Below are 27,233 nucleotides of genomic sequence, written 5' to 3'. Positions count from 1 at the left end.
ACCTCACTCTGGTTTTCACATTTTCCCATTTCTAACCGGGTAACAAGATGATCCTCTCAGAGGAGAGTTGCAAGGCTTACATAAAGCCAGATGTGGAGCCATGTTTAGAATGTACTCACTCACTTAACAAATACTCATGAAACTTCTGTAATGTGCCAAGCACTGAGGGTGACACAGAAAGGAACAAAGGACTGTGCTGGCTAAACAGTCTGCAAAGACCAGAAAACTGTCATCAACAACACACCAAGAGTAAAGAGGGAGGTGTGGGCATGCACAGGGCACAAGGAGAGGGCCTCTCACCTGCCTGTGGTCAGGAAGCCTGAAAGGACATCCTCGCCGACTGCACAGCCATGCTCTGTTTGCAAAGATAAAGGGAGCAGCAAGCCTAGTCGGAGTGGTGGGGGGAAAGTACAACACAGGGAAGTGTGAAATCAGTAGTTCTGAGAAGGAGGCCTTCTGGCTTGGGATGGCTGGAGGGCAGAATGCCTGTGGGCGACCAGCCTGGAGAAGAAGGTCTGACTCAGGAGGGCCTGCATGCAGAGCAGAGAGTTAGTCCTCATCCTCAGGTCCACGGGAGGCCATAGAAGGATTTTAAGCTAGAATGAGGAGGACAGATAGCAGTGAGGCAGGCTGAGATGCAGGAAGGCCAGCGAGATCCAGCAAGGAGGATGTGGCTTGTGTGGGGGCTGTTGTCGCCATGTGTTAGCCAACCATGTGCATGTGAAAGAGGCTGATTTACAGGAATCTGCTCCTGAAAGCCCAGAGAGGCCCAGGGACAACTTCCACTTTATTCTGGATGTTTTCACTTTTGGGGCATCCTGTTCTGAGTCAAGATTCCTCCTTCTGAACATGGGACTTTCCAGAAGGACCACAGCTCCTCCTGTGCATCCACTCGGCCTGGGAGGTTCTGGATTTTGGTTGTCGAGGGAGTTTGCCTGCCTCTCCAGAGAAGGATGGTCTTGAGGCCCCTGTGGAGTCTGCTTCTCTGGGAAGGTAAGTGGGGCAGGCAGATAGCCTGTCCTTGGAGAGCTGAAGGCCCCTCCCCAGCTGCCTACGCCAGACGTCTGGGCAGGGCTGCCTCAATCCGGTGACAACCCAGAAGCTGAGGGTGGGTAGGAAAGACTAGAACAAGCTCTTGGGAAACATTTTAAGCTAGGCAGATACAAAGAGATGCAAGGTCCCGGGAGGGAGGAGATGGCAGCTTGAGGGGTATTCTTATTTGTGAGACATGAGCAGTTTTGTGGCCCAGGGCAGTAAAAACGGAGCCAGCGGGTGATACTGCCGGTTTGGAGAGAAAGTCGGCTGTGAGAATGGTGAGGACCCGGCAGTGTTAGCATGCAGAAATTCTACGGAGTTTGAGGAGAGAAGCAGAGGGCAGGCCAGAGCAGGGTTCCCCACAATCAGCAGAGTGTGTTTTCAGCAGCCTGCGGGGGAGCTGAGGTCCATCCCTACAGGCCTTTATAGGGGGAGGTAAGTATTAAGTAGGGATGAGAGAGGCTAAATACAGCCCATGTGGACTTGGGGGTGGCCGATGGTGGTGTGATGTTGGGATGGCTGATACATGGGGTCTTCTCCCCACTGGGCAATCCCTCTATCCATCTGATGCCTGAGTTCCCTTCCTTGGTCAACAAGCAGCCAACATGACATGGGTCAGCACTGCCGGGCCATGGATGAGGGTTTATGGGGTGCAGCAAAGATGTAGATGCCATTGTTTACATCAGAGGCTCATAGGGACTTTGGGTTGCTTTGTCTCATCTCCTTGCCTGGGTTCCTGGCCCTGAGAGCTCCAAAGCCTGCAGATTTCTTCAACATTTCTAAATATGTGCAGGAAATCACACCTTAACCTCAAAAAAGGCCTTGGTCTGTTTGGTGAGGCAAAAATAATTTGCCTTTTTTATTTTATTTTATTTTATTTTATTTTATTTTATTTTATTTTATTTTATTTTATTTTTGAGATGGAATCTTGCTCTGTCACCCAGGCTGGAATGCAATGGCACATCTCAGCTCACTGTAACCTCTGCCTCCTGGGTTCAAGCAATTCTCCTGTCTCAGCCTCCTGAGTAGCTGGGATTACAGGTCCCTGCCACTAAACCCGGCTAATGTTTGTATTTTTAGTAGAGACAGGGTTTCATCATGTTGACCAGGCTGGTCTCAAACTCTTGACCTCAAGTGATCAGCCCTCCTCAGCCTCCCAAAGTGGTGGAATTGCAGGCGTGAGCCACCACACCCAGCCCAAAAATAATTTTTCAAATGGCCCTTAATGATAAAAGATCTGTGTGACTGACCTGGTACAGACCCCTTATTTTTCAGTGGTACTGAAGCCTGGGGTAGGAGTGATGTGTGGAAGGACACACAGCTGATCTGTGGCAGCACCAGGAGGAGCAGGTAGAAGCTAGGTCTTGGCTGACATCCAGTGCAATTCTCTTTGTGTGTTACATTCCTATTCTGCATTAACACTGAAGTCATCTCCAGTGTGAGAGGAGGTTTTTGGGCCTGGAGGACAGTGAGGCGGAGGAGGGACTGGAATTATCATGGCCGACTGAGCAACCATCCAGAACGTGTCTCATTGACAAAACTTCATCACCTCTTATTCTTCCCTACACCCTGTGCCAGTGACAGGCATAGGGTCAGTCCTCAGCAGGGTAGGTCATTTATTCAATACCATTTACTAGGCTTCTCCCACAGTCTGTTCCTAAACAGTGGTGGGCACTGGAAGCAAACGATGAGGAGAAAGAGCTCACAGTCTAGTGGGAGATGCTGACTCATGAACAGGCAATAATAATAGAGAGATAAGGGTAGTCAGCATGGTGACCCCAGGCCACTGTGAGAACACAAGAGAAAATATGTAACCTCTCTTGGTTACATTACCTATGAGGGATAGGGGAGGTTGGAGGAGGCAGCGATGCTACAACAGTGGGCAGAAATTAGCAAAGGAGTCAGGGGGGCACTTCAAGGAGAAGTGTCTCCCATACACCTCTGACTCAAATATAGTCCCCCAAAACAGCATCTTGCTTTCTCGCCCCCTGTCTGTTTCTCCTCCTGTTCTGGATCACAGAGAATAACATCCAGTGGATCCCAAGGAACTGGGAGCCATCCTCGACTCCTTTTTCTTCTTCCCTCCCCAGAGCTAATCTATTACCAAATCCTACTGACTACACCATCTTCACGTTTCTCAATTCCTCCCACTTCTTCCCATCCTGGTTGCTCCCTTCCTCAATTCAAGTTGCCATCACTTCTCCATTGGACTAATGTGAACAGCCTCAGTCCTGCCGACCTCCAGTGCATTCTCCACATCTCTGCTGGAGTGATCTTTCTAACCATCCATCTAATCCTGTTAAGCTCCTGCTTAAAACCTACCTGAGGCCCCCCATTGCTCTACAGATGAAGCCCAGACTCCAGTATTGCTTTCAGGGCCCTGCATGATCTGACTCCCACTGACTCTGCGGTGTAATTTCCTACTCCTCACACAGAGCACTACTCTCAGTTCCCCTGGGCACCAACTCTCCCCCTCCAGGCCTTTGTCAGTACTGTGCCCTCTGCCGGTGACACTTCCCTATCCTGCTTCAAGCCGCCCTTGGCTTGGCCTGGCTGATTCCCATTCCTCTTCAAGGCTCAGCTTAACAATTTGTTTTCTGAGCCCATCAAGGCTGGGTGAGGTCCCCTGTCACCCTACCTGTGTTCTCCCAGGGCATCTCATTTTTCCCTTCATGGTATTTAACAGAATTCATTTTTATTGATTTCTTGAATGTCTGGCTTCCTCTGTAAGCTCCATGAATGCAGAGACTGGGGTTATCTTCCATATATTTTATCCCCGGTACCTGGCACAGTGCACCCTCAACTTGAGTGGAGGGAATGTCAGTGGAGGGGACCCAATTCACCCCATAGCAGCTCAGATGCATGCAAAAGAAGGATGAGGAGTGTGGGGCAGGCAGAGTGACCAGGGGCTCTGTTCTTTCAGCCCTACTTCCCATTGCAGTTACTGGTGCCCAAGTGCTGAGCAAAGTCGGGGACTCAGTGCTGCTGGTGGCAGCACGTCCCCCTGGCTTCCAAGTCCGTGAGGCTATCTGGCGATCTCTCTGGCCTTCGGAAGAGCTCCTGGCCACGTTTTTCCGAGGCTCCCTGGAGACTCTGTACCACTCCCGCTTCCTGGGCCGAGCCCAGCTACACAGCAACCTCAGCCTGGAGCTCGGGCCACTGGAGTCTGGAGACAGCGGCAACTTCTCCGTGTTGATGGTGGACACAAGGGGCCACCCCTGGACCCAGACCCTCCAGCTCAAGGTGTACGGTGAGTGTGTCTGACACTGGCTGCCTGGCTCTCTTCTCCCACAAAGCACCAGACGAGCATCCTGAGTCATAGCAGCCAGGGAGAGCTGGGTTCCAGAAAGCTCTGGTCTCTGACCCTGTTGCTGACTCAGGGAACAGCTGCTTCCTGGCAGTCACGTCTAAGAAAATTCCTCCTGGCTGCAGCAGTCAGGCTTTGCCATTTCACAGTGCTTGCCTGAACTCTAGCTCAGTCTTTTCTTGGCTCAGTGGCCTTGGACAAAATGCTTAACCTCCCTGGACTTCACCTTTCTCCTTTGTAAATGGGCATTGTAATATTACCATGTAGAGAACCCACAGGATGAAATGCAGTGGCATTTGCAGTGGCATCCAGGACAGAGCCTGGCCTGTGCTTCCTCAGTTCTAAAGGATCATCATAGACTATAAGATGTGCCACTAGTCTATGTGCCACAATAAAGGAAAAAAAAGATGTACCATACTAAACTATGACATAATGGGTTTGTTTAAAAATCAAATTATAATGAAACTATAATTAAAAGTATAGAATTTACACATTTCTTAAAAGGGCTTCTTAGAGAGATTTTAACTATATATGATTCATGGGTTCTCTCAGTCATTCGTCATTGCAAAACAAACCATCCCAAAACTTACTGACTGAAAACAACAACGATGTTTACTTCTCATAATTCCGTGGGTTGGCAGGCCCAGCTGGGTGCAACTTCTGCTTCACATGGGTCTGCAGAGCCATTCGCGCAGCTACATTCAGCACCTCAGTTGGCTGCATGGACTGGGGGCTGTGTGGGCTTTGTTTCCCAACAACTCCACCTCCACCTCCACCGCAGCCACCTCCACCACCTTCATCATCTGTCTTCTGGTCAAGAAAGAGTGGCTTTCAGCTCTCATTTATCTACCTAATGGGTTAGAAAAGAGGCATGGGTGACCCTAAATCACTGTTTCAATAAAACCTTAGAAATTTACATAGAGTGGAAGATGGGGGGAGTCCAGATTTAAGAATGGAAAGCAGAGGTAGCAGCTGGGAAGAGGGTAGCCATGAGGGAGATAAAGGTTGTAAGCAAATTGGGGAGATGTCTTGAATCCCCCCGAGACAGCTAACTGGCTGTCCTTGGGCGAGCCACACAGGTGCCGGTGCAATTGCAAGGTGCCTTTCTGGATGCACGCAGCCCTGAGCCTCATCTTGGCAAGCAGAGTGCTGGCTGGATTTCAGCACCCCCCACCCCCTGCCACCTGTTACCCTGTGACCCCCTTAGCCCAATGTCCTTGTGCAGTGAATAACCTACCCCACCATACAGGCAGCCCTGAAGCCCCTCCTCTGATCTGAGTCTCAGCTGCTGCACATGTGAAATGAGGACATTGAATGTGATAATACATGCAGCACCCACACCACTAAGCTCTAAAATGCCTTGTTCTCAGCAGCTGAATTACAGATTTTAAGGAAATTGCTGTTTTATTGCTTCCAAATACATAGCGTGATTAGAACTAATTGCACGAAGCTGCCAAGCAGCAGTCCTTAGGAGTTCTGCTTTGACAATAGATAAGAATGATTTGAATTAGCAGATCAGTTACTAGAAATGTCAATGGGTGTTTCTACTGTGCTTGATCGTGTTTGGAAGCAGCTTGTCCTCTTAAGTGATGTAAATATCCCCCCTGTAATCTTTGTTTATACTATTAGTGTGCCCAGCAAATCATTTCTCTTTCATATCACAAATCCCACCAGACTGAACTGGCATTAACGAGGTTTTTCTCTGCTTGACTTTGGAATGCTGTCAGAGACCGATCCCTCCCATTGTCACCAGAATGCTCTCCCACTGGCCTCATTTCCACTGAGACTCAGGATTTACTCATCAACCTGTATAGAAAGGGGAATCCGTAGCCCAGGACACCAGGATATCAGTTTGTTCAGTGACCAGGTATCGAGCACCCACTATTTGCCAGCATTAGAGAGCTAAGGTTACTGAGCTAACAAGACAGAGCCCCCACCTCTGGGCCTCTCCTTCACAGCATTTTGCACCCTCATAGTTACTTAATTATTCATAATCATTTGTCAGTATTTGTCTTTCTCACCAAACTGTAAGCTCCAGAAAGCTAGGAATGTGTTTGTTTTCTTGCCTGACTTAATAAATGCTTGTCATCTCTTGTTGACTGACATATTGTGAGAGAAATACTACAAAAAGAGATAGAGTGCTTGGAGAGCTCAGAGCCATGCCTGGGAAGGCTTCACAGTCAAGGCATTAAGCAATGTGTTCAAGCTGGGCCTTGAAGGATGGGTAGAAGTTTTCCAGGAGGACAAGAAGGGAAAGGCAACTGTGTGCACAGATGAACTGTGTGAAAGCATGAAAGATATTCAAGAGCATGACATGTTTGGGAAAACTGCAAATTAATTAGGATGAGCAGGCAGAAGCAGCAGGAGGTACAGCTGGAGAGATGGGCATGAATCATTTCCTGAAAGGTTTTGAATATCAAGCTAAGGAATTCAGCTTTTGTCCTGTGGGCAGTGGAAAGCCAGACAAGATTTTGGAACAAGAGGCCTAGTCAGAGGTGGCATCTAACCCTAGGTAGATCCCAGAGCCAGAGATGTGGGCCCTGCCCAGCATCCCTGAGACCCATACCGACTGTACTTTTCTTTCCCAGATGCAGTGCCCAGGCCCGTGGTACAAGTGTTCATTGCTGTAGGAGGGGATGCTCAGCCCTCCAAGACCTGCCAGGTTTTCTTGTCCTGTTGGGCCCCCAACATCAGCGAAATAACCTATAGCTGGCGACGAGAGACAACCATGGACTTTGGTATGGAACCACACAGCCTCTTCACAGATGGACAGGTGCTGAGCGTTTCCCTGGGACCAGGAGACAGAGATGTGGCCTATTCCTGCATTGTCTCCAACCCTGTCAGCTGGGACTTGGCCACAGTCACGCCCTGGTACAGCTGTCATTATAAGGCAGGTATGCTAAGGGCCAGCAGTCAATGGTTGAGGGCTTATGAAGCATCAAGTCCACCTCTAACCCCACCCCTCCATGTTCAGCACCAGGGAAGGCCTCCTACAAAGATGTGCTGCTGGTGGTGGTGCCTGTCTCGCTGCTCCTGATGCTGGTTACTCTCTTCTCTGCCTGGCACTGCGGCCCTTGCTCAGGTAGGAGTCCTGCAGGTGCAGGAGGTAGGTGGAGGAGGTGGAGTTCCTGGGGAGGAGGGGGTCTTGGACCTCCTCCTATTTAGGCTTCTTCTGCCCCTTCTTACCTCTCCCACCTCATCTCTTGGCCTTCTCTAGCTCGTATCTTGGTTTACAACCAGACTCAACTACTTGAAGTTTCTTATGTGGTTCTCCAAATGAACTGTTCTCTCACATCCATCTGCAGATCTTTGTACATTGTATTCCCTCTGCCTGGAACACACTTTCCATGATTTCCCACCCAGCCTCCCCCCTTCATGTGGCTATCTCATACTCAGTCTTCAAGGTGTGCTTGCTCCAGAAAGCCTTCCCTGATCGCCCCAACACTCAGGCTGATTAACATCCTTTCTTCAATCTCCATTGCTTACCCCAATCAGAGAACTACTTACATTTACTTCCCCACTGAATTCTGAGCCCTTAAAAGGAGGATGCTGGGTCACCACTGGGCATGTCAGTGGTTCCCAGAACACAACTGTTCCTGAAACATAGCTGGTATCGACAAACATTGCTGAGTGGGAGTCTAGATGACTCCCAACGCCTTCTTGCCTGAGATTTCTACAAAATGGCTCCCTAAGATAAGCTACTCCCTGGCCAGTTGCTGATAGGGCTGCCTTCTTGAGAAAAGGAAGGCAGGGGAAACTCCGAGATCAGACCAGGTTCTAAGCTCTACATCCAGCTCAGTCCCTTCCTCTGCCGCAAGATGCCCTGCCCCTGGAAGAACTACCTGACTGACCAGGGCTCCGTGATCATTTCCATGCCAGGCTCTCGGAGCTGGCTTGTCCCAAGGTGGAGAAAGGGAGTCAGCAAGGAGGAGGCACTGAGCCCTCATTATGGTGGGTGTGTCCCAGAAGGCAGGGTCTGGGTCCAGCCTCTAAGCATGGGGACAGGCAGTGCTGATTCCTGTTCATTCTCTCCAGCAGAGAGGAGGGCAAGAGGGATCAGCTGAGGCTGCACTCCACCTGAAGTCCCCATCTGCTGTGGGAGGGTATGGCCCTGGCCCCTGCCCCAAGGGTCCCCAGGATTTGTGATAAGAAAGTGGAAGCCAGGAAAAGAGCAGGGAAAAAAATAGCTTTATTGAGATAAAATTCACATAGCATACAATTCACCTATTTAAAATATACAATTCAATGCCTTTTAGTGTATTCACAGAGTTGTGCATCCATCTCCACAACCAATTTTAAAACATTTCCATTACCTCCCCCAAAACCCCATAACCCCTTAGCCATCACCTCCCAATTCCCCCATTCCTCCCACAGCACTAGTCTACTTTCTGCCTCTATGCTTTTGTCTTTCCTGGACATTTCATATAAATAGAACTATACATTATGTGGCCCTTTGGCAGACTTTTTTCACTTAGTGTCATGTCCTCAAGGCTCATAAAATAGCATCTTTGGCCACTGAGAAGGGACCCAACAACTTGGGATAGTAGGAAGCTCCATGCAGGGAGTCCAGAAGCTGGTTCTGGCTCTACCTCATGGCTTCTGTCCAGTGATTTAACTGGGTCCACCACAGCCCTAACTTTCCATACCTTCTACAATTAAATGTATGGCATAGTTGCAGGCCAAGGTTAGACACTAGGAAGAATTTCCTATTCTTGAACAGCCTCCCTTTCCAGGGTGTTGGAAGACCAGGAGAAATGTTCCTTTCCCTAAGGTGACCTTGGGCTAACAACCTGAGGATTCAGAGGCCTGCGGGCAGGCCAAGGATGCCAGGACTCCAAACACTGGAGGGGTAACTTTCTTTCTGATGTCCTTATCAGGGAAAAAGAAAAAGGATGTCCGTGCTGACAGAGTGGGTCCAGAGACAGAGAACCCCCTTGTGCAGGATCTGCCATAAAGGACAATATGAACTGCTGCCTGGACTATCAGTAACCCCACTGCACAGGCACACGATGCTGTGGGACATAACTGGTGCCTGAAATCACCATGGTCCTCATACCTCCCATGGGAATCCTGTCCTGCCTCGAAGGAGCAGCCCGGGCAGCCATCACACCACAAGGACAGGAAGCACCAGCACGTTTCACACCTCCCCCTTCTCTCTCCCATCTTCTCATATCCTGGCTCTTCTCTGGGCAAGAGGAGCCAAGCTGAACATTCCCTCCAGGACACTGGAAGTTCTCCAGGATCCAGATCCACGAGGACATTAATAGTCCAAGGTATTCCCTCCCCCACCACTACTCATAAAGTATTAACCAACTGGCACCAAAGAATTGCCTCCAGCCTGAGACCTAGGCTCTAAAAGATATTACATATTTGAACTAATAGAGGAACTCTGAGTCACCCATGCCAGCATCAGCTTCAGCCCCAGACCCTGCAGTCTGAGATCTGATGCTTCCTGAGGGCCAAGGCATTGCTATAAGAAAAGGTCTAGAAACAGGTGAAAGTGAGAGGTGGGGGACAGCGGTTTCTCTTTCTGGCCTAAGGACTTTCAGGTAATCAGAGTTCATGGCCCCTCAAAGGTAAATTGCAGTTGTAGACACCGAGGATGGTTGACAACCCATGGTTGAGATGGGCACCGTTTTGCAGGAAACACCATATTAATAGACATCCTCACCATCTCCATCTGCTCTCACGCCTCCTGCAGGATCTGGGAGTGAGGGTGGAGAGTCTTTCCTCAGGCTCCAGCACAGTGACCAGAAAAAGAAATACTGAATTTGCCCCAGCCAACAGGACGTTCTTGCACAACTTCAAGACGTTCTTGCACAACTTGCTCAGCTCAGGATGAGTCTTCCTGCCTGAAACTGAGAGAGTGAAGAGCCATAAAACGCTATGCAGAAGGAACATTATGGAGAGAAAGGATACTGAGGCACTCTAGAATCTGCCACATTCATTTTCAAATGCAAATGCAGAAGACCTACCTTAGTTCAAGGGGAGAGGACAAAGACCCCACAGCCCAACAGGAGGACTGTAGAGGTCACTGACTCCATCGAACTTTTTTATTGTGGCCATCTTAGGAAAATACATTTTGCCCCTGAGTGATTCTGTCTAGAAAAGCTCTGGAGTATTGATCACTACTGGAAAAACACTTAAGGAGCTAAACTTACCTTCGGGGATTACTAGCTGATAAGGTTCACAGTTTCTCTCACCCAGGTGTAACTGGATTTTTTCTGGGGCCTCACTCCAGTCTTGATAACAGCGAGGAAGGAGGTATTGAAGAAACAGAGGTGGGTTTGAAGTACTATTTTCCCTGGGTGGCTTCAATCTCCCCACCTAGGATGTCAGCCCTGTCCAAGGACCTTCCCTCTTCTCCCCAGTTCCTGGGCAATCACTTCACCTTGGACAAAGGATCAGCACAGCTGGCCTCCAGATCCACATCACCACTCCTCCACTCCATTGTTCCCAAATCCTCCCTGCCTGGCCTGCTCAGAGGTTCCCTGTTGGTAACGTGGCTTTATCAAATTCTCATCCCTTTCCCATACCCACTTCTCTCCTATCACCTTCCCCCAAGATTACCTGAACAGGGTCCATGGCCACTCAACCTGTCAGCTTGCACCGTCCCCACCTGCCACCTACAGTCAGGCCACATGCCTGGTCACTGAATCATGCAAAACTGGCCTCAGTCCCTAAAAATGATGTGGAAAGGAAAGCCCAGGATCTGACAATGAGCCCTGGTGGGTTTGTGGGGGAAAAATACACAGCACTCCCCACCTTTCTTCTGTTCATCTCCAGGGCCCCACCTCAGATCAAAGCAGCTCTGGATGAGATGGGACCTGCAGCTGTCCCTCCACAAGGTGACTCTTAGCAACCTCATTTTGACAGTGGTTTGTAGTGTGGTGCACCAGGGCCTTGTTGAACAGATCCACACTGCTCTAATAAAGTTCCCATCCTCAATGACTCGCTTGTCAACTAGTGGACTAATTAACCCTCCACCAAAACAACACAAAGTGCTTCCATGAGACCAATTTTGTGCTAATAAGAGTTGAGACTGATGCTTTATAAGTCACACCACAACAAATATTGATTGAGGGCACTGCATGTGCTGGGTACATTTCTTGGCACTTGGGAATCAGTAGTGAAGCAAAACCCTTGCCTTTGAGAATTTATGGTCTGGATAATATAAATAAACTAGTAAGCGTATGTCAGATGTTGTTAGTTTCTGTTAAAGATAAGGCAGAGTAAAGGGCTAGAGAACAATGTGTTGGGGAGACAGGGTCTGTCTTAGATAAAGCAATCAGATGACACCCTCAACGGGGTGACATTTGAACAGAGGCCCAGTGAAGTGGAGGAGTGAGCGTGCAGTGGCAGAGTGTTCCAGACAAAGAGACCAGAAAATGCAAAGGCCCTAAAAGTGGCAGCATGGTTGGTGTTTGCAAAGAAGAGCGTGGAGGCCAGAGGGGCTGGATCCAAACAAGGGATAGAGAGGGGAAGGGCAAGAGTCCAGAGAGATGGCCTGGGGCCGCATCATATGGGACTTTGTTGGAATGCCCCTTTGTTGGAGTTACAATGACAGAAAGAACCTCTCAAGAGTCCAGATATCAGACTCCTCCCAGAACACCCTCAACCTCATTGCTCCAGGATGCTTGTGGTCAGGTCAGAGCCCTCTCCAGATCTTCTTTTGCTTTTTCTTGTTTTCATTTTATTTTCCTTGAGCAATAGTTTTTGTGTCTGTTCTCCTGTACAAAAGACAAATACAAGAGCTGCTAGGGCAAAGGGCTCATGAGACATGATATCAGAGAGAATGGGAAAGGGGCATAGCAAAAGAAAAGGGTTAGAGAGGACATTTTTCTCATCAATGGAGACATGAACATTCAGTGCCTCATTTTTTAAAAAACTGCTGCGTGAGCTGAGATTGTGCCACTGCACTTCAGCCCGGGCAACAGAGCGAGACTCCGTCTCAATTTAAAAAAAAAAAAAAAAAAAAAAAACTGCTACCAACATTAATGACACCTGCAGCAAATTTTTCCTCCATGTGTATTAAGAACTAGCACCTGTTCAGTTAATCATTCTTGGTTACTTACTGGTCTCCAGAGGAAGCACCATCTCCTTCCAGATTTGGCTCCATGGCTACCTGCATCTGTTCTGCATACAGCCTGAAGGAAGGGTCTCTAAAATGACAAAAAATAACTATCCCTAGATCTAGGAAAGTTGTAGTGGCTGCCTCCCCTTGGGCTGTGCCTTGGTCAACATTATCTGCCAGGAGGGGCAGGCTGAGCACACGGGTAAGTAGTGGGGAGACTCCCACAGCATGACTAGTCCGGGTCCAGGTCTTGAAGCCACACTTCCAGGCAGACACTGAAAAACTGGAGTGTCTCGAAGAGAATGACCAGAATGGTGAAAAGTCTAAAAACCTTACCATATGAGAAATGATTACAGAAACTGGTTATGTTGAGCCTAGAACAAAACACTCGCAGGAGCATAGGTTCTCAAATATTTGAAGTGTTATCACATAAGCCCAGACCGTGTAACTGGGGCCAATGGAACATGTCACTAAAAGGTAGATATTGACTCATATGAATAATAGGATCTTAAAGCTGGAAGGAAATTTGTGGTTACTCAGTTCAAGTTTTTTTATTTCTCATGTGGAAACTGAAATCCAAAGAGAATGTTACTCCTCTGAAATTACATAGTTAGTGGCACAGTCAGAATTACCTTTAGATTATCTAAATCAGTCCAGTCCTTTCTACTGCACCACACTACCAAGGAAGAATGTTCTGACAAATGGAAAAATCCAAATATGAAGTAAACTGTTTCAATGAATCTGCTTAAGCAGAAACCATCTCAGAGCAATATTTTAGAAGATTTAAAAATAATAGGAAAACACTTACATCAGTCAGGGTTCTTTGGAGGCAAGCAACAGAAACCAACTCTGGTTTTAACTAAAGTAAAAGAGGAAATGTATTAGAAAGATGTGAGTAACTCAGAGAACCAAGGAAAATGTTGACCGAGCCTCAGAAAAGACAAAGCCAAGTAGCCTTGAGGATGCGGGCCTCAGGGCCTCCGAAAATAGTTCTGTTCTGTTTTCTCTTCCCCAGCTGCTCACTGAAGATTCAACTCCCCACCAACAGAGCCTGATTGGCCTATTTGAGGCCAAGGGCCCTCCTCTTTGTTGGGGTGGGGAGGAGCTGTAGGACATCTTGTCAGAAGCATTAACTGGGTTAACAAAATAAAGTACAAAACAAAGTTTGAACAGGTATCTGTAGAACAGGAAATGCACCCATCCGTTCATTCAGTAAGCACTTACTATGCACCTACTATGTGTCAGCACCAACTGGGATACAGGAATTACTAAACAGTAGCATCACAAGCCCCGCCCTCAAAGAGCTCACAGACTGGTAAGAAAGCAATGTGTCAACAAAGGATTCCAGTGAGTTCACAGACACACAGCCCCTAGCACGAGCTCAAAGGCACCTCCTGGCCTGTAAGACCTCGGTCCCCAAAGAGAGCCAGTCAGGTCCCCACGGGAAATGGTAAAAGGAGAAAGCATTGCCTAGGAATAAAACTTCAGCTGACAGGAACTGAAGACAGCACGGTGTGGTGGTGTCCTGGGGCAGGCCTTCCCACAGCAGCATCACACTTTTGTTTAACTGTGTTCCCTGAACACCAGGACATCTCATGCTGGTAGCTTGTCTTCAGATTTCCCTTGAGATAGTGCAGAAAATGGAGAGCCGCTCACAAGGGCTAGGGGCTGGTTCCATCCTCCTGGTGGTGGTTGGGGTGGTCCTGGCTGGGACGCCTGGACTGAGATGCTGATGGTGTCTTGTCTGCCAGCCCACCCTGTTGGTCTTCAAGCCTGTACCCACTGGCTGGACCTGCTTAGACTCCTCAGGAGTCTTCCAAAGTCATGTAAAGCCGTTTAAACTCTGTCTAACCAGACAGAAAATGAAGAGGTCGGAGCTCTATCTGCTGGCTGACCCACTCAACCATACGCCCACCTTCAGTTGGCTTAACTGCAGGAGCTCAGAGCTCCAGCATACTCACTGCAGTCCTGCTCCCAGGCCAGGGAGCCACTACCCCCTCTCCCACCCCTCAGCAAAGCAGACACAACCAGCTGGTAGCCTGGACCTCTCTCTTCCCTGCTCAGAAATACCCTGGGATACCTCCTGCCCCTCATTGATAACAACCTGACAGCCTAACAGTCCCAGAAAATCCCTAACAATCCACACACACCCAGGGTGCTGGATGCCTCCTGAGCACTGAGCACAGATCCCCACACGTAGGGATGCCTCCGCATGAGGACACGAGAGAGGCAGATGGCAGAAGGACTTACTGCAGGCCTGGCCACTCCCAGGAGAAGGACAAGAAGTGCAGGGGAAGGCCTGAGCCTCTTGGCTTACCTGTTGTCCTGAGGCCTAGGCAGTCAGGAGAAGGTAGAGCTCTCATCCATGCACTCACCTGAGGGAAGCCTACACCAGAGGCCAGAGTCACCAACCAGAGCCTCAGCCAGCTTCAGCCAGCTGTTAATGGAGCATTTATTCTTCTGGAGGCTGCGTCTAGAAAGGACAAGCCTAATAGTATGCCTGTCGGTCCATTCCCTACCTAATTACCCCAGGAAGCCACGAGCACAGACAATATCATGCCTACACCAAGGCAAGAAGGCTGCTGCCCTGGCCTGTACTACAGAAAGGCAGCTCTGGCTCTCCTCCATAGGCAAGGAGACAACGGTGCATTCACCTGTAGCTCCCTCTCCCCCTTTTAGATCACACTTCAGAAATACAGACGGGAATTCTGAAGATGGATTAAAATGCCTACATGTACCCTGGGTCTGAAGGTAGCTGAGGGGCAATTTATGGACAAGGTGTGGAGGAAGCCCAGGATGTGCATAGCTGTGGGCACAAGGCTCTTCACAGCATGGGCTGGAGCTGCAGGTGAGAAGAGAAAGGATCTGATTTAAGGCCTGGGCAAGGGAGCCAGTGCTTCCTATGCTGGGAGTTCTGGTATGAAACCCCAAAGAGTCCAAGATTTCTGAATCCAAACCTGGCCTTCCAGGTCATTGTGAAGGTATATTTGTCAAGCTAGGAGACTAGAACATATTTTGCGTAATAATGTGTTAGTTCAACTTATAATTACAAATGTTATGGGTGGGCCTCAATATGGGGACCCCTCCCCCTGGACTTTTTCCATCATAATTCCCTCCCACTTCCTGAAACTGATACCTCCCCCATGACTAAGAGCAAATCCCCAGCTCTCACTGCAGCTCAGAAGGAGCACAGCAGTGTGGATCTGGAGTCACACTTGGGACGGCGGACTCTGATTTCCTGGAGGACTGATTCGCGGGTCCACAGCACTCATTCTCTCAGCACATCTTTAGTAAGTACCCACTCCATGCCAGACACACTAGGACTAGAGCTGTGGGCACGACAGGCGAGTCTCTGCATTCATGAAGCTTGCAGACTAGTCAGGCAGAGACAGACACTGTACAAATGTACACAAATGTTTAATTAAAACTGTGCTAATCTCTATAGAAGAAAATAGCTGAAAACCAAGAGCCAGAATAACAAGGGATCAAAATATAGCTGGCGGGAGTACAGAGGGAAGGGCCTCCCTGAGGAAGGAGAGTGAAGCTGAGGCCAGTGGGGAGAGGAGGAGTCAGCAAAGCAAAGAGTGGAGGAGCTGCCATGCTGGGAATGAGCATCCACGAAAACCCTTCCAGAAAGATCTCTGCCCGTGTAAGCATCTGAGGGAAGGTCCCCAGGGCCAGAGGGCAATGAGCAGGAGGGACTCTGGGAGGAGAGGATGGCAGATGTCAGATCATGCAGGGTCTGATAGGACATGGAGAAATTTAAAAGTTAATTATAAATGTAAAAGCAGACCGCTGAAGAGCTTTAAGACAGGAAATGACATGATCAGACTCGCATTTTAAAAGATCACGCTGGCAGCTGCGTGGAGAATGGATTGAAGGTGCCGAGAGTGAAGGCAGGAAAATGAAGTTATTGCAGGAATCCTAGGAAGAAACCATCGTAGCTTGGAATGAAGGTGGGGAGAGAGAGGGAGAGAAGTGGGTGGCTTCAGTGCATATTTAGGAGCTAGAATAGAATAGACAAGACTTAGTATCCTTGGTTGAGGGAGGGGTCAGCGATGACACTGAGGTCTCTGACATGAGTAACCAGGCAGATGGAGGTACCACTTACCAAACCTGGAAATACAGAAAGAATTAGTTTTGGCTGGGCGTGGTGGCTTACACCTGTAATCCCAGCACTTTGGGAGGCCGAGGCAGGTGGATAACCTGAGGTCAGGAGTTTGAGACCAGCCTGACCAACCTGGAGAAACCCCATCTCTACTGAAAATACAAAATTAGCCAGGCATGGTGGCGCATGCCTGTAATCCCAGCTACTTGGGAGGTTGAGGCAGGAGAACCACTTGAACCCAGGAGGCGGAGGTTGTGTTGAGCCAAGATCACGCCATTGCACTCCAGCCTGGGCAACAAGAGTGAAACTCCATCTCAAAAAAAAAAAAGAAATAGTTTTAGGGTGAAGTCAGAAGTTAATTGGTCCTTAATTATCAGGGAAGAGGGGCTTTAAAAGGAACAAATTCTTGGAGGCTGAGCAATATATTGGGTTGAATCATATGAAAATTGTCATTTTTTAAGTTTAAAAATAGTCAAATACAGGTAATTTCATACGATTCAATCTAATAATTTAAATGTAAGATGACTTGAGGAAGAAAAGTCATCTCTTCTGCTGCCCTGATTCCACCTCCTATAAGGACAACTGGGACATGCCTGTAGCCTAGTAGATGCTGGCAGAGCTCCTTCAACATGAACCTGGGCATGGAGGGACTGCAAGACAAGAGGGCCTCCCACAGCACTCTCAGCCCACACTGGTCGGGGACCATGGTGTCCTGGTCAGCTTCTCTACCACCTGGACTGAATCCTGCCTGCCCAGCTCCAGAAAGTCCTGAAACATTCAGGAGCCAAGGTTCAGAATGGCAGGGAGTGATGGAACTGCTTCCGTAACCATGGAGAACTGTCCTTGACCCCAACCCCTCTGAATCCAACCCACCTGATGCCTAGTCCTGCAGCATTCAGAGCCCCATATAGATTGTGGAGGTGAGGCCCCTGATGCTGTCTGAGGAGCCTTTCCAAGCAACAGGGGCAGTGACTTGGCCAGGCAGGCATGGTCAGACACAGAAGGGCAGTGCATCAGCCATTCCAAAGTTGCTGGCTTTATAGATACCGTGATTGTCCCTATGCCCATCCCTGCTGGGGAGCATAGCAGCTGGAAGACTTCTTTCCCTCTCAGCCAACCTGGGCCCTCAGAGGCCTTAAGATGGAGATGACTCAGCTATTGGCAGCCCCAACTCAGCACCCTCGATTCCAGACAGACTCAGCTCTTCTCTGTCCCTTGCACCTGACATACTTATGTACTCTGCCCCTTTAACCAGGCTTTCCCCCCTGCCTCCCAGATGAGAATATCCTTCTTTATCCATCTTGGTCTCCAGCCAACACTTTCAGGCTCAGCCCCAGGCACTCCTCCTCTCAGAAGCTTTTCCCTCAAGTGGTCTCATAGCATCAACTCTCTCAGCTTTGCATGAGCCTGAATCAACAGTTGTGTGCATTGCTCTTTAATTTTTCTAAATGAGATTAATCATCTCACTTGGAAGGCTCCATGTTCCTAGAAGGATCAGGTTTAACACACAGTCCTTCTGGTGACACTCAGTAAGCACATCACCAAAACACACTCTTTAATGAAGTGGTTAACTCAGAAGGTGGGGAACATGCAGCTAGACAAAATGGGCATTCTCCAGATATCCCTTCCACTGAGGAAGGCAAAACTCTCAGGCCAAGAGATTCCACATCTGCATCTCCCCTTCCAGGCAGTATAATCAGTCGGCTGGGTTCAGACAAACTTCTGCACCTCTTAGGGACCTCTTAGCCACCCAGGAGGAGATAGGCAGCTCCTTACTAAAGTCTCACCTCCTGGAGATGGGGGTTAGCTCTTCCTGCTGCAGTTTGCCTGTCTCCTCCATCCCCTTTCTTTCTTGGAAACAATATTTATTGAGTGTGTGCCATATGCCTGGCACTTTTTAGGAGCTTAAATACATTAGTGAATAAAGCAGACAAAGACCCTTGCCTTGTGCCCCTCCTTGTGGAGCTTGCAGTGTGGGGAAAGGTGAGGACAAGTCAATTAGCAATCATCATAACAAATAAATGTTATAGCATGTTGGAAGAGGATAAGTGCTACAGATTAAAGGGAAAAAAGCAGTGTAGGAGGGGGATAAGGGCGATGAGGAGTGCAGGCAGGAGGGTGCTGCAATCTTAAACGAGGTGGCCATGGTAGACCTCACTGAGAGGGAGAAAACTGAGCAAAGATTTGAAGGACGCGAGAATTAAGCCATTGGGAAATCCAGAGGAGAGCCATTCTGGGCAAACAGAACAGCCAGAACAAGGACCCTAAGGTGTTCAAGGAACAATGAAGTGCCAGTGATGCTCAGGGGAGACAGCCAGGAAGAAGAGTGATCGATTAGGTCAGAGAGGTGACATGGATGGCCTGGAGCACTAGTGTAAGGAACTCGATCTTGGGAAGCCATTTCAGGGGTTCGAGCAGAAGAATGATTTAACTATCCCTCTGTTCTCCGCTGAGAATGAACTGAAGGTGGGAGGGAGGAAGCAGGGAAATCAGTCAGGACACTGCTGCTGTAACCCAGGCAAGAGATGAGGGTGGCTGTGAGCTGGGAGGTAACAGGAGACGAGGGTTTGCTTCTGGATTTGCACTCAAGACAAAGCCAATAGATACAATCATGGTGTCTATGAAACCAGCAACTTTGGAATGACTGGTGCACTGCCCTTCTGTGTCTGACCATGCCCGCCTGGCCAAGTCACTGCCCCTGTTGCTTGGAAAGGCTCCTCAGACAGCATCAGGGGCCTCACCTCCACAATCTATATGGGGCTCTGAATGCTGCAGGACTAGGCATCAGGTGGGTTGGATTCAGAGGGGTTGGGGTCAAGGACAGTTCTCCATGGTTACAGAAGCAGTTCCATCACTCCCTGCCATTCTGAACCTTGGCTCCTGAATGTTTCAGGACTTTCTGGAGCTGGGCAGGCAGGATTCAGTCCAGGTGGTAGAGAAGCTGACCAGGACACCATGGTCCCCGACCAGTGTGGGCTGAGAGTGCTGTGGGAGGCCCTCTTGTCTTGCAGTCCCTCCATGCCCAGGTTCATGTTGAAGGAGCTCTGCCAGCATCTACTAGGTTACAGGCATGTCCCAGTTGTCCTTATAGGAGGTGGAGTCAGGGCAGCAGAAGAGATGACTTTTCTTCCTCAAGTCATCTTACATTTAAATTATTAGATTGAATCGTATGAAATTACCTATATTTGACTATTTTTAAGCTTAAAAAATGACAATTTTCATAAGATTCAACCCAATATGTTGCTCAGCCTCGTGACCCAGTGGATGTGGTGGGGGAGTTGAGTGGTGAAAGAGAAAAGGGAGTTAAACAAGAATGGAGTCTCCATCAGCTGAGACAGGGAAGACAATAGGTGGGGTAGAGGCAGTATGTGCGACATGCTACATTTGAGACATCTGTTAAACATCTAAGCAGGTATGTGAGTGTGGAATGCAGGAGAGAGGGCTGGCCTGGCTGTATAAATTTTGGGTATTATTGGCATGCAGGTCTTAGGTGAATAGGTAGAGAGGTGGTGGGGGGCTGGGGAGGAGATTATTCCCATCCTCATTCCTCACTTTCTCAGACTGTGTGCTGCAGTCTCAGGAGGGCTAATGTTTATTGAAAAGACAGAAGCAGATTTCCCCACAAGAACAACGTTGTAATAGCAGGTTAGGCTCCTGACCGAGGATCTGTTGCTCAATGTGTTCATGGCAGTGATCACGAACATGGCCTACCTTTAAGTCCTTAGTAAACTGTGAGTGAGAAGCCTGCATGCGGGACAGGAAAGAGCTTTCAGCAGAGTCTGTTAAATCGTGACCTGTCCTGCAGAGCTGAGCCTGACATGGCCCATGCCCTACACCTGGGAGGCCCAGAGCACCTGTGAGGCTGTTCCCCAGGCCCTGGCTGACTCTGCTCACCAGGTAATGAGTGCGCTTGGGGAGGGCAATATTCACATGCACCTCTGAGAAGGATCTGGGAGAATACACATGGCATTTTCCACCTCATGTCCTGGAGGAAACCACAGGCATTAGCTATTGTCATTAGACTCCTCCCTAAGCTGAGGGAGCAGTCTCTAATACAAACTGTCTGCCACATTAATTTCAAGACAGGTCAGCGCAGAGAGGCATTCTGAGTTCTCAAGAAAGTAGTAGATGTTGAGAAGGGAAGAGACGCAGCCTCTGCCCTCAGGGGAAGCCTAGTCTGATGGAGATGGGAGGATAACAGGATACTCCCAAGACAGGGTGAGGATAACAAACACTGGCTGGGAGCAGGCAAGAGACTGGGATAAGAGGACAGGGTAAGGCCAGTCTGCCTTTCTGAAGAAAGAGGACAAGGAGAGAGAGGTAGGGGAGTTTCACAGACCAGCCTTGGCAAAGGGCTGAGGAGAGGTGGGGATGGGGCTGGGACAGGGACTTGGAGCCACAACCCCAGCGTTTGGGGAGGCACAGGAGCCAGTTCAGGTGAGTGACTGCAGGGAAGAGCCACAAGGCTGCAGATGGCATCTGGGCAGAAGAAGGGGGCAGACCAGGGGGCGTCTGAGGGGACTGACAGGAGGAGGCTTCCCAGGCCAGAGTCAAGCCAGAAGTGGGGCCTGGATTGGGCTGAAGGAGTTCACTTCCAAGGCTGAATGAATTCTCCCAAAAACGGTGAAGAAAATCTATGTGCCCTCCCACCCACACACCTGCCAGGAAGGTCCCTCCTGGGCTCTGGGAAAGCTGTGTGGCAACTTTTCAGGAGGGACCCTCCACCTGGGAGGGGTTGTCAAAGTCAGGGCTACAGACGGCACCACAGTGAGCCCTGGGCCCAGAGGGAGACCGCCAGGGGCCCGAGTGCCAGGAACTGAGGGCAGGCAGATGGGAAAGGGCACAGGAGGGCACACCCTGGCCCAGGGGGGCCACCTTGAGGGTTCTGGCAGCTTATCCCCAGACTGACTCTGGGACCCTGCCGAGCTTGTGTTTCAGGTGCTTCCTGTTATCATTAGGATTATTATTACTAATGAGGATTCTTGCCAATATTCACACCTGCATGTGGATTCCAGGACTCAGAGGCAAGTTGTGGTTCTCCTCCTTCTCTACTGGTGGCTTTCTGGACTCCTTGCCTCTTTCCCCCAGATGGTGAGCCATCTCCAAATTCAATCCCAAGGCTTCATTCTTTGTGCTCCGTCCCCCTCCCTGTGGACCTCCCACTCCCCCAGCCTCTGCCGTTGACCTCTCTGTGGTTAGATCCGTGCCTCCAGGCCTGTCCTCTTGTGGGAGATGAAATTACTTTCTAGGGATGTGGAGGGTTGAAGATCAACCATTTGCTGAGCCGTATGTTCCAGGCTCTGTAATATACCTGTCACACAAAACAGCCCTATTACTATTCCATTTTACAGACAAAGAAACTGAAGCTTTGGAAGCTTATTAAATAACTATAAATCCACATCTGTCTGGTTCCAAAACTGAAGCTTTTTTTCTTTGCAGATGGGAACATGGCTAACTCACAAACATGTATTACAAGTTTTCTTCCTCCTCCCTTCTTTAATTCCTCAAGAAACCTACACAGGAGTCTGCTATCACCTCAAACTCAGCCTCTGTGACAATGCGATCAGCAGTTTCATCCCATCCCCCTCTGCTCAATTTCCTGCCTTTGTCAAGGCTTCAGTCTCCTCCTTGGTGCTCAGTGTCCCATCCTGCCCATCCTGCTGAAATGCATCTAAGAAGACTGGGGAGGGCAATGGCCACAGAGGGGTGGCAGAAGGCCATCCTGTCCACTCCCCACCGGCAGGCACAATGACCACGCCCAGCTCCTCCAGATTCCCCAAAGCAGCCACTATCCCCACCTTGTCTGCAAGTTCCCATGTCCTCCACGCACCCCTCTGCTGCGCATTCTTCCCAACCTGACTACAAAGAACTGAATGGAATCAGTTTTGTTTCCATACACCAGGAATAAATAAAATGGTTACTCCAGATGGGCTGAATAAACATTGAGTTAACTCCAGAATGTTAACTGTTAACTCCAGAGCAGGGGTTTCCCAGGTTCCCACCAAATCAGGGAAATGAGCCATGAGGAGACTCCCTGGGCAGCTTAGTGGACAGGGCTACAGATTCAGTCCCCTGCCTCCAGGCAGGCCCCAACCTAAACCCATAGGAGTGAAGTTGTTTTTGTAACTCTGGAAGGATCATGATTGGGTAATTCCCAAAACTTCCTTGTCCCCAGTGAGGCAAAATAATAATAATTATTATTATTAACCCCTCCCCAGCGTCACCACAGTCTGACTGGGCCTAGAGTAGCTGAAATGTAATTGAGCAGCATGCATGGTAATAGTTACTCAAAAAGGAGCACATGGGCCGGCGTGGTGGCTCACGCCTGTAATCCCAGCACTTTAGGAGGCCGAGGCGGGCGGATCACGAGGTCAGGAGATCGAGACCATCCTGGCTAACACGGTGAAACCCCGTCTCTACTAAAAATACAAAAAACTAGCCGGGCGTGGTGGCAGGCGCCTGTAGTCCCAGCTACTCGGAAGGCTGAGGCAGGAGAATGGCGTGAACCTGGGAGGCGGAGCTTGCAGTGAGCCAAGATTGCGCCACTGCACTCCAGCCTGGGCGACAGAGCGAGACTCCATCTCAAAAAAAAAAGAGAGCACACAGAAGAAAATTCCTTGGGACTCCATATGACTCATGGTCTTGGGAATTAGGGGCTTAAGAGAAGATGACTAGAGGATGACTTCCTAGAGCCTGGGGAGAGAGTCAGAGAAGGAACTGAGACAATGAGGACTCACAGGCATCTCTTGAATAGATTTCCCATGGCTGGATGCCCTGGGAGACACATGTATGCAAATTCTGTGGATGCCAACGCAGGTTTCTGATGGCTACCGAAAGGGTAACCTGGAACCAAGGGGATATAAATTCTCTCAATAATTTTTCAGTGACCTGAGGAACCAGAATTCAGCTCCAGCAAGGCAGGGGAGAGATGGAAAAGGTGGAATTAGGAAGTAGGATGAAGACAATGTATGTAGTATTTAATAGAAGTAGCATAACTTTGTGCTGTTTGCATCTCTCTAGAAAAATAGAGAAAAATCAAGATGTACTTGAGATTTCCATTCTTGAGGCAACACTTGTGTGCCCAGCGTTCTGCTTGCCTGGGGTGACATGGTCCACCTAACCTTCCCAAGCCAGTTGTTAAATGCAGCCATTATTAAAAAGTAAATTACATGCATTTATAATTAAATTATATTAAAACAAAGGTGATAAGTACTCAACTTCACCACTTCCTGATGACTTTACTACAGTTCACTATTACCTAAGCTCTTAAAGTTATTTACTTCCTCCATTGTATCTGTATCATGGAAATACTATACAATTATGTGCTACTAAACATTTCTCCCAATTCCATGCCAGTCACATCATGTTGGTAGCTTGAATTCAGCCATAGTGGAAGCATTGACATCATAGAAATCACAAAGGCTACAAATCAGGGCTTCCCAGTCCCTACCCCACCCTACACCCTACTCCCAAAGCTACTGTTGAACAAATGTCACCACAAGTGTTCTCCTCCAGCACTGAACAAGGTTTCATGCAGGAGAAATGAACAAAAAACACCAAGGCATCCCTGAAACAAAACTGTTCAAACAGAAACTTCCCTCCGTCGTTCTCCTGGGGTGGTAAGTACAGTGACGACTGTGATCTCTCAGCATTGGATTTAGGAACTCTCTACCTTCCCTGTTGATTCACCTTAACAGGAAGCTGTTCTCAGAGTCTCTCTAAAATCTCTCTTGCTGCTTTTTAGTGAGCCTTTCTTGCCAGTGCCTCACTGGTCCCACCCCCCAAATGGAGGCCAAGTCTGATCATGGCTCCCTTGCTCCTGGAATGGGGAAGATTATATCATTCAACAACCTGCACAGCCAGCTGGCTGCCTCTGTCCCTCAGCACCTTTCAGGAAGCTAAGCTGGAGGCTCCTCAGACTGGGAGCACCCTCCCCAAGTCGTCCTATACCATCCCCTGCCTTAGGGCAAAAGTATGCCAGGCACAGTGCCCTGCCGAAGATCTCTTCATCTATGACAAGTCGTCTTACAGGTGCTCATAAATATGACCAAATAAATGAGGGATGGATGGCTCCTGGAGTTCTCTGCTCTCCTCCTTATTTAACATCCTTTCCCTATAACCCTTCCCATTCCCAAGAAATCCCTACCTTCCCACCCCCAAGACAGTTGTCTCTGGTTCCTTTTGCCTCATTACTATCTCTCACATCTCCCAGCAAGCTCTATAAAAGCAGAGCTGGCAATGCCATCACCCCTTTGCAAATACCCAAGGCATCTTGAGGGTTTCCTAGTTATGTGTTACTAAGAAGTGTTTAGGGGCTTCCTAAAGACACTTTGAGGCCCATGCACACCCCACACCTCCTGTGGCCCTAGAATAGGAGCAGGAAAAATGAGGAAGACTAGCTTCTCCTCAAGAGAAAAGAGTCAAAGAGAGAAGAAAGAGGCTGGGCTCTCAACAAGCAGGCAGCTGGGGAAAGGAAAGTAGAACGAAGTGACCTTGAAGTACTGTGCTCTTCTGAACACCTCCTACCAACTAGACCAGACAAGTGTCCAGTGTGTCCCTGTTGCAGCCATCCTGCATGGAGTGCAACCACTTTGTCCACTAGAGGCAGCTGAATTAGAAATACAATGCTCTGGGGTCCCTAAGAGTGGAACTTGGATCAAGGGATAAAAGCTATATGGGGACAAAAACCGGGTTCCACAGAAATGTTCTGTTGAATATTGACAGTCAGAGGCCAAGTGGCCTGCCTTGGAAGGTAGTGAGCTGCCATTGGAGGTTGTCAAGAAGAGGTTGCATACCTTTTGTCAGGAATGCTATAGAAGGAATTCAAATACCAGAGAAACAGCCTGCTGTCCTGGAATCAAACATGCCTAGATCAAATCCTGAATTATCTTTATTATCTTTGTTGTCTTGGTCAAGAAACCTAATCCCTCTGAGCCTCAGTTTATTCATCTGTATAATGGGGATAATACACAACCTCATAGGACTAAAGTAAGGAATAAATAAGACAAAAAATCGAAAAGCACCTAACACTTAATAGGTGCTCAATAAATGCCAATCCCCTTCCCACCAAAAGGGGGAGCTGGGTTAGTTGGCCTTGAAGGTCTTTCTACACCAGAGAGTATGACTCTGAAACACTTCCTGGCTATTAAGAAAGAAGGCATACATCTGAAAGAGATAAAAGAAGTCAGGATTAGGTCAATGAGGGGAAGAGAAAGAAGGATGCTAAGAATGGTCAGGGATCATTTAGAGGTCATCCATGACACAGCCATGTTTCCTCTCATCTGACCTTCTAGAATAAAATTGAAAAGTAGGATTGGGGATTTAAAGTCCAGCCTGAGGGGCCTCAGTTTCCCTATCTGTATAGTGAAGGAGTAGGATTTTTTTCGGCCAGACTTCAGAGTAATCATATTGAACTTTACTTCATAATGCTCAGTAAACACAGCTCATTATAAATTCAGCCAAGGCCTTTCCCAGCAACTCATGCAGCTATGTAAAACCACTAATACCTGCAGAGTGCACGTCCCTTCCCAAGGACAGGGGGCCTGGGAGAATGAGATGACTAGTTTTATGTGACAATGGATGTGAAACAGCAACAGTATTGACTGACACCGAATTAAGGGGAAAATATGAAGGAAAAAAATCAAAGACAGAGAGACAGACAGACACACACACACACACACACACACACACACACACACAAGCAGCAACCTGCCAAAAGAATAATATTGAGATCCTGGTTTTGGTAGAACTAAATATAACATCTTATATTTCCACAAGCAAATTGCCCAACAAATTGAAATGGAAATATTCTAATGTTACTACAGACAGATATAATGGCAACAACTTGCTATTCTCCTCAATAATTCATTATAAACCAATTTAAAGACCTAGAGTACATGGAAAACAACCACCAAAATATTCCAGAGTTAAGTGTAAACAAATAGTATGAAAGAATCAAGAAGGATGACCAAATAAAATCAAGGCAGGCCAAACAAATGAAACACAAAGTCCAAAAGGATTCTGAGGAAGGTCTAAGCTAAGTTCTAACATCCCTGAAACAAGGGACCAAAGTGGTAAGGTAACACCATCCAAGTTGTAGCATGGAAATAATAGAACCCACACTACTTTTCCTGATACATGTCTCCTAGCAGACATGAAACTGCTGATTTCAGGAACTTACCCTTTCAAATATATTTTTGCTACCAAAGCACAAATAATCTAACATAAAATGAACTCTTTAAATACAAATAAATTACATATAAAATGAGAAACAGACAGCCCAAACAATTCAGATGTACAAACACCTACCTCTCTGCATCACTATGTTGTCCTCATCAGCTCATCAAATACAAAATCATTCACATTCATCAAATACCCAGTTGAACTATGAGGTTCCTTCTTAAATCTTGGGCATTTAGGATGGACCTAACTGGTTTTTTTTTTTAAGTTTAATTTTGCTCAGCACAGGAAATTAATCCAGCCAATCTTCTCCTATTAATCATTTCTATTCCATATTAGAAATTCTTAAATTATAGGCAAGTGGGCATTGCATTAGCAAAGTAGATTCCAATGCCCAACAGAGATGACGTCGAACAAAGAAGGATTAGTAGAGCTTGTCTACTTGTCTGCATCCCCCTCCTTGCTGTGTGACCACCTGGTCCCTTTATCAACAAAGGAACATCTATAACACTGCCCACTTTACTTACTGT

At 48.2% G+C, this 27,233-nt stretch overlaps 1 protein-coding gene and 1 non-coding gene across 3 annotated transcripts; one reads left to right on the top strand and one right to left on the bottom strand.

Annotated features, from left to right (window-relative positions):
• The first annotated feature begins 804 nt into the window (after positions 1-804).
• SLAMF8 (SLAM family member 8) lies at positions 805-11,533 on the top strand. Of its 2 annotated transcripts, XM_030824145.1 has the most exons (5): positions 805-993; positions 3,959-4,285; positions 6,931-7,236; positions 7,317-7,424; positions 9,220-11,533. In XM_030824145.1, exons 1-5 carry the CDS (start codon positions 954-956, stop codon positions 9,294-9,296), a joined length of 858 nt encoding a protein of 285 aa, XP_030680005.1. In that variant the 5' UTR covers positions 805-953; the 3' UTR covers positions 9,297-11,533. The 2 variants fall into 2 exon arrangements, with proteins under 2 accessions (XP_030680005.1, XP_030680006.1); XM_030824146.1 differs by lacking the exon at positions 3,959-4,285 and having other exon boundaries at positions 954-993; positions 9,220-11,293.
• A 14,380-nt stretch (positions 11,534-25,913) lies between these two features.
• LOC115837796 lies at positions 25,914-25,980 on the bottom strand. The gene has a single exon (XR_004032846.1). It is a non-coding gene; the product is annotated as a small nucleolar RNA SNORD64 (small nucleolar RNA).
• Positions 25,981-27,233: the final 1,253 nt, after the last annotated feature.

The sequence above is a fragment of the Nomascus leucogenys genome, chromosome 12 (genome assembly GCF_006542625.1).
Source record: "Nomascus leucogenys isolate Asia chromosome 12, Asia_NLE_v1, whole genome shotgun sequence".
Lineage (NCBI taxonomy): Eukaryota > Metazoa > Chordata > Mammalia > Primates > Hylobatidae > Nomascus > Nomascus leucogenys.
This window is presented reverse-complemented; position numbering and strand designations above follow the sequence as displayed.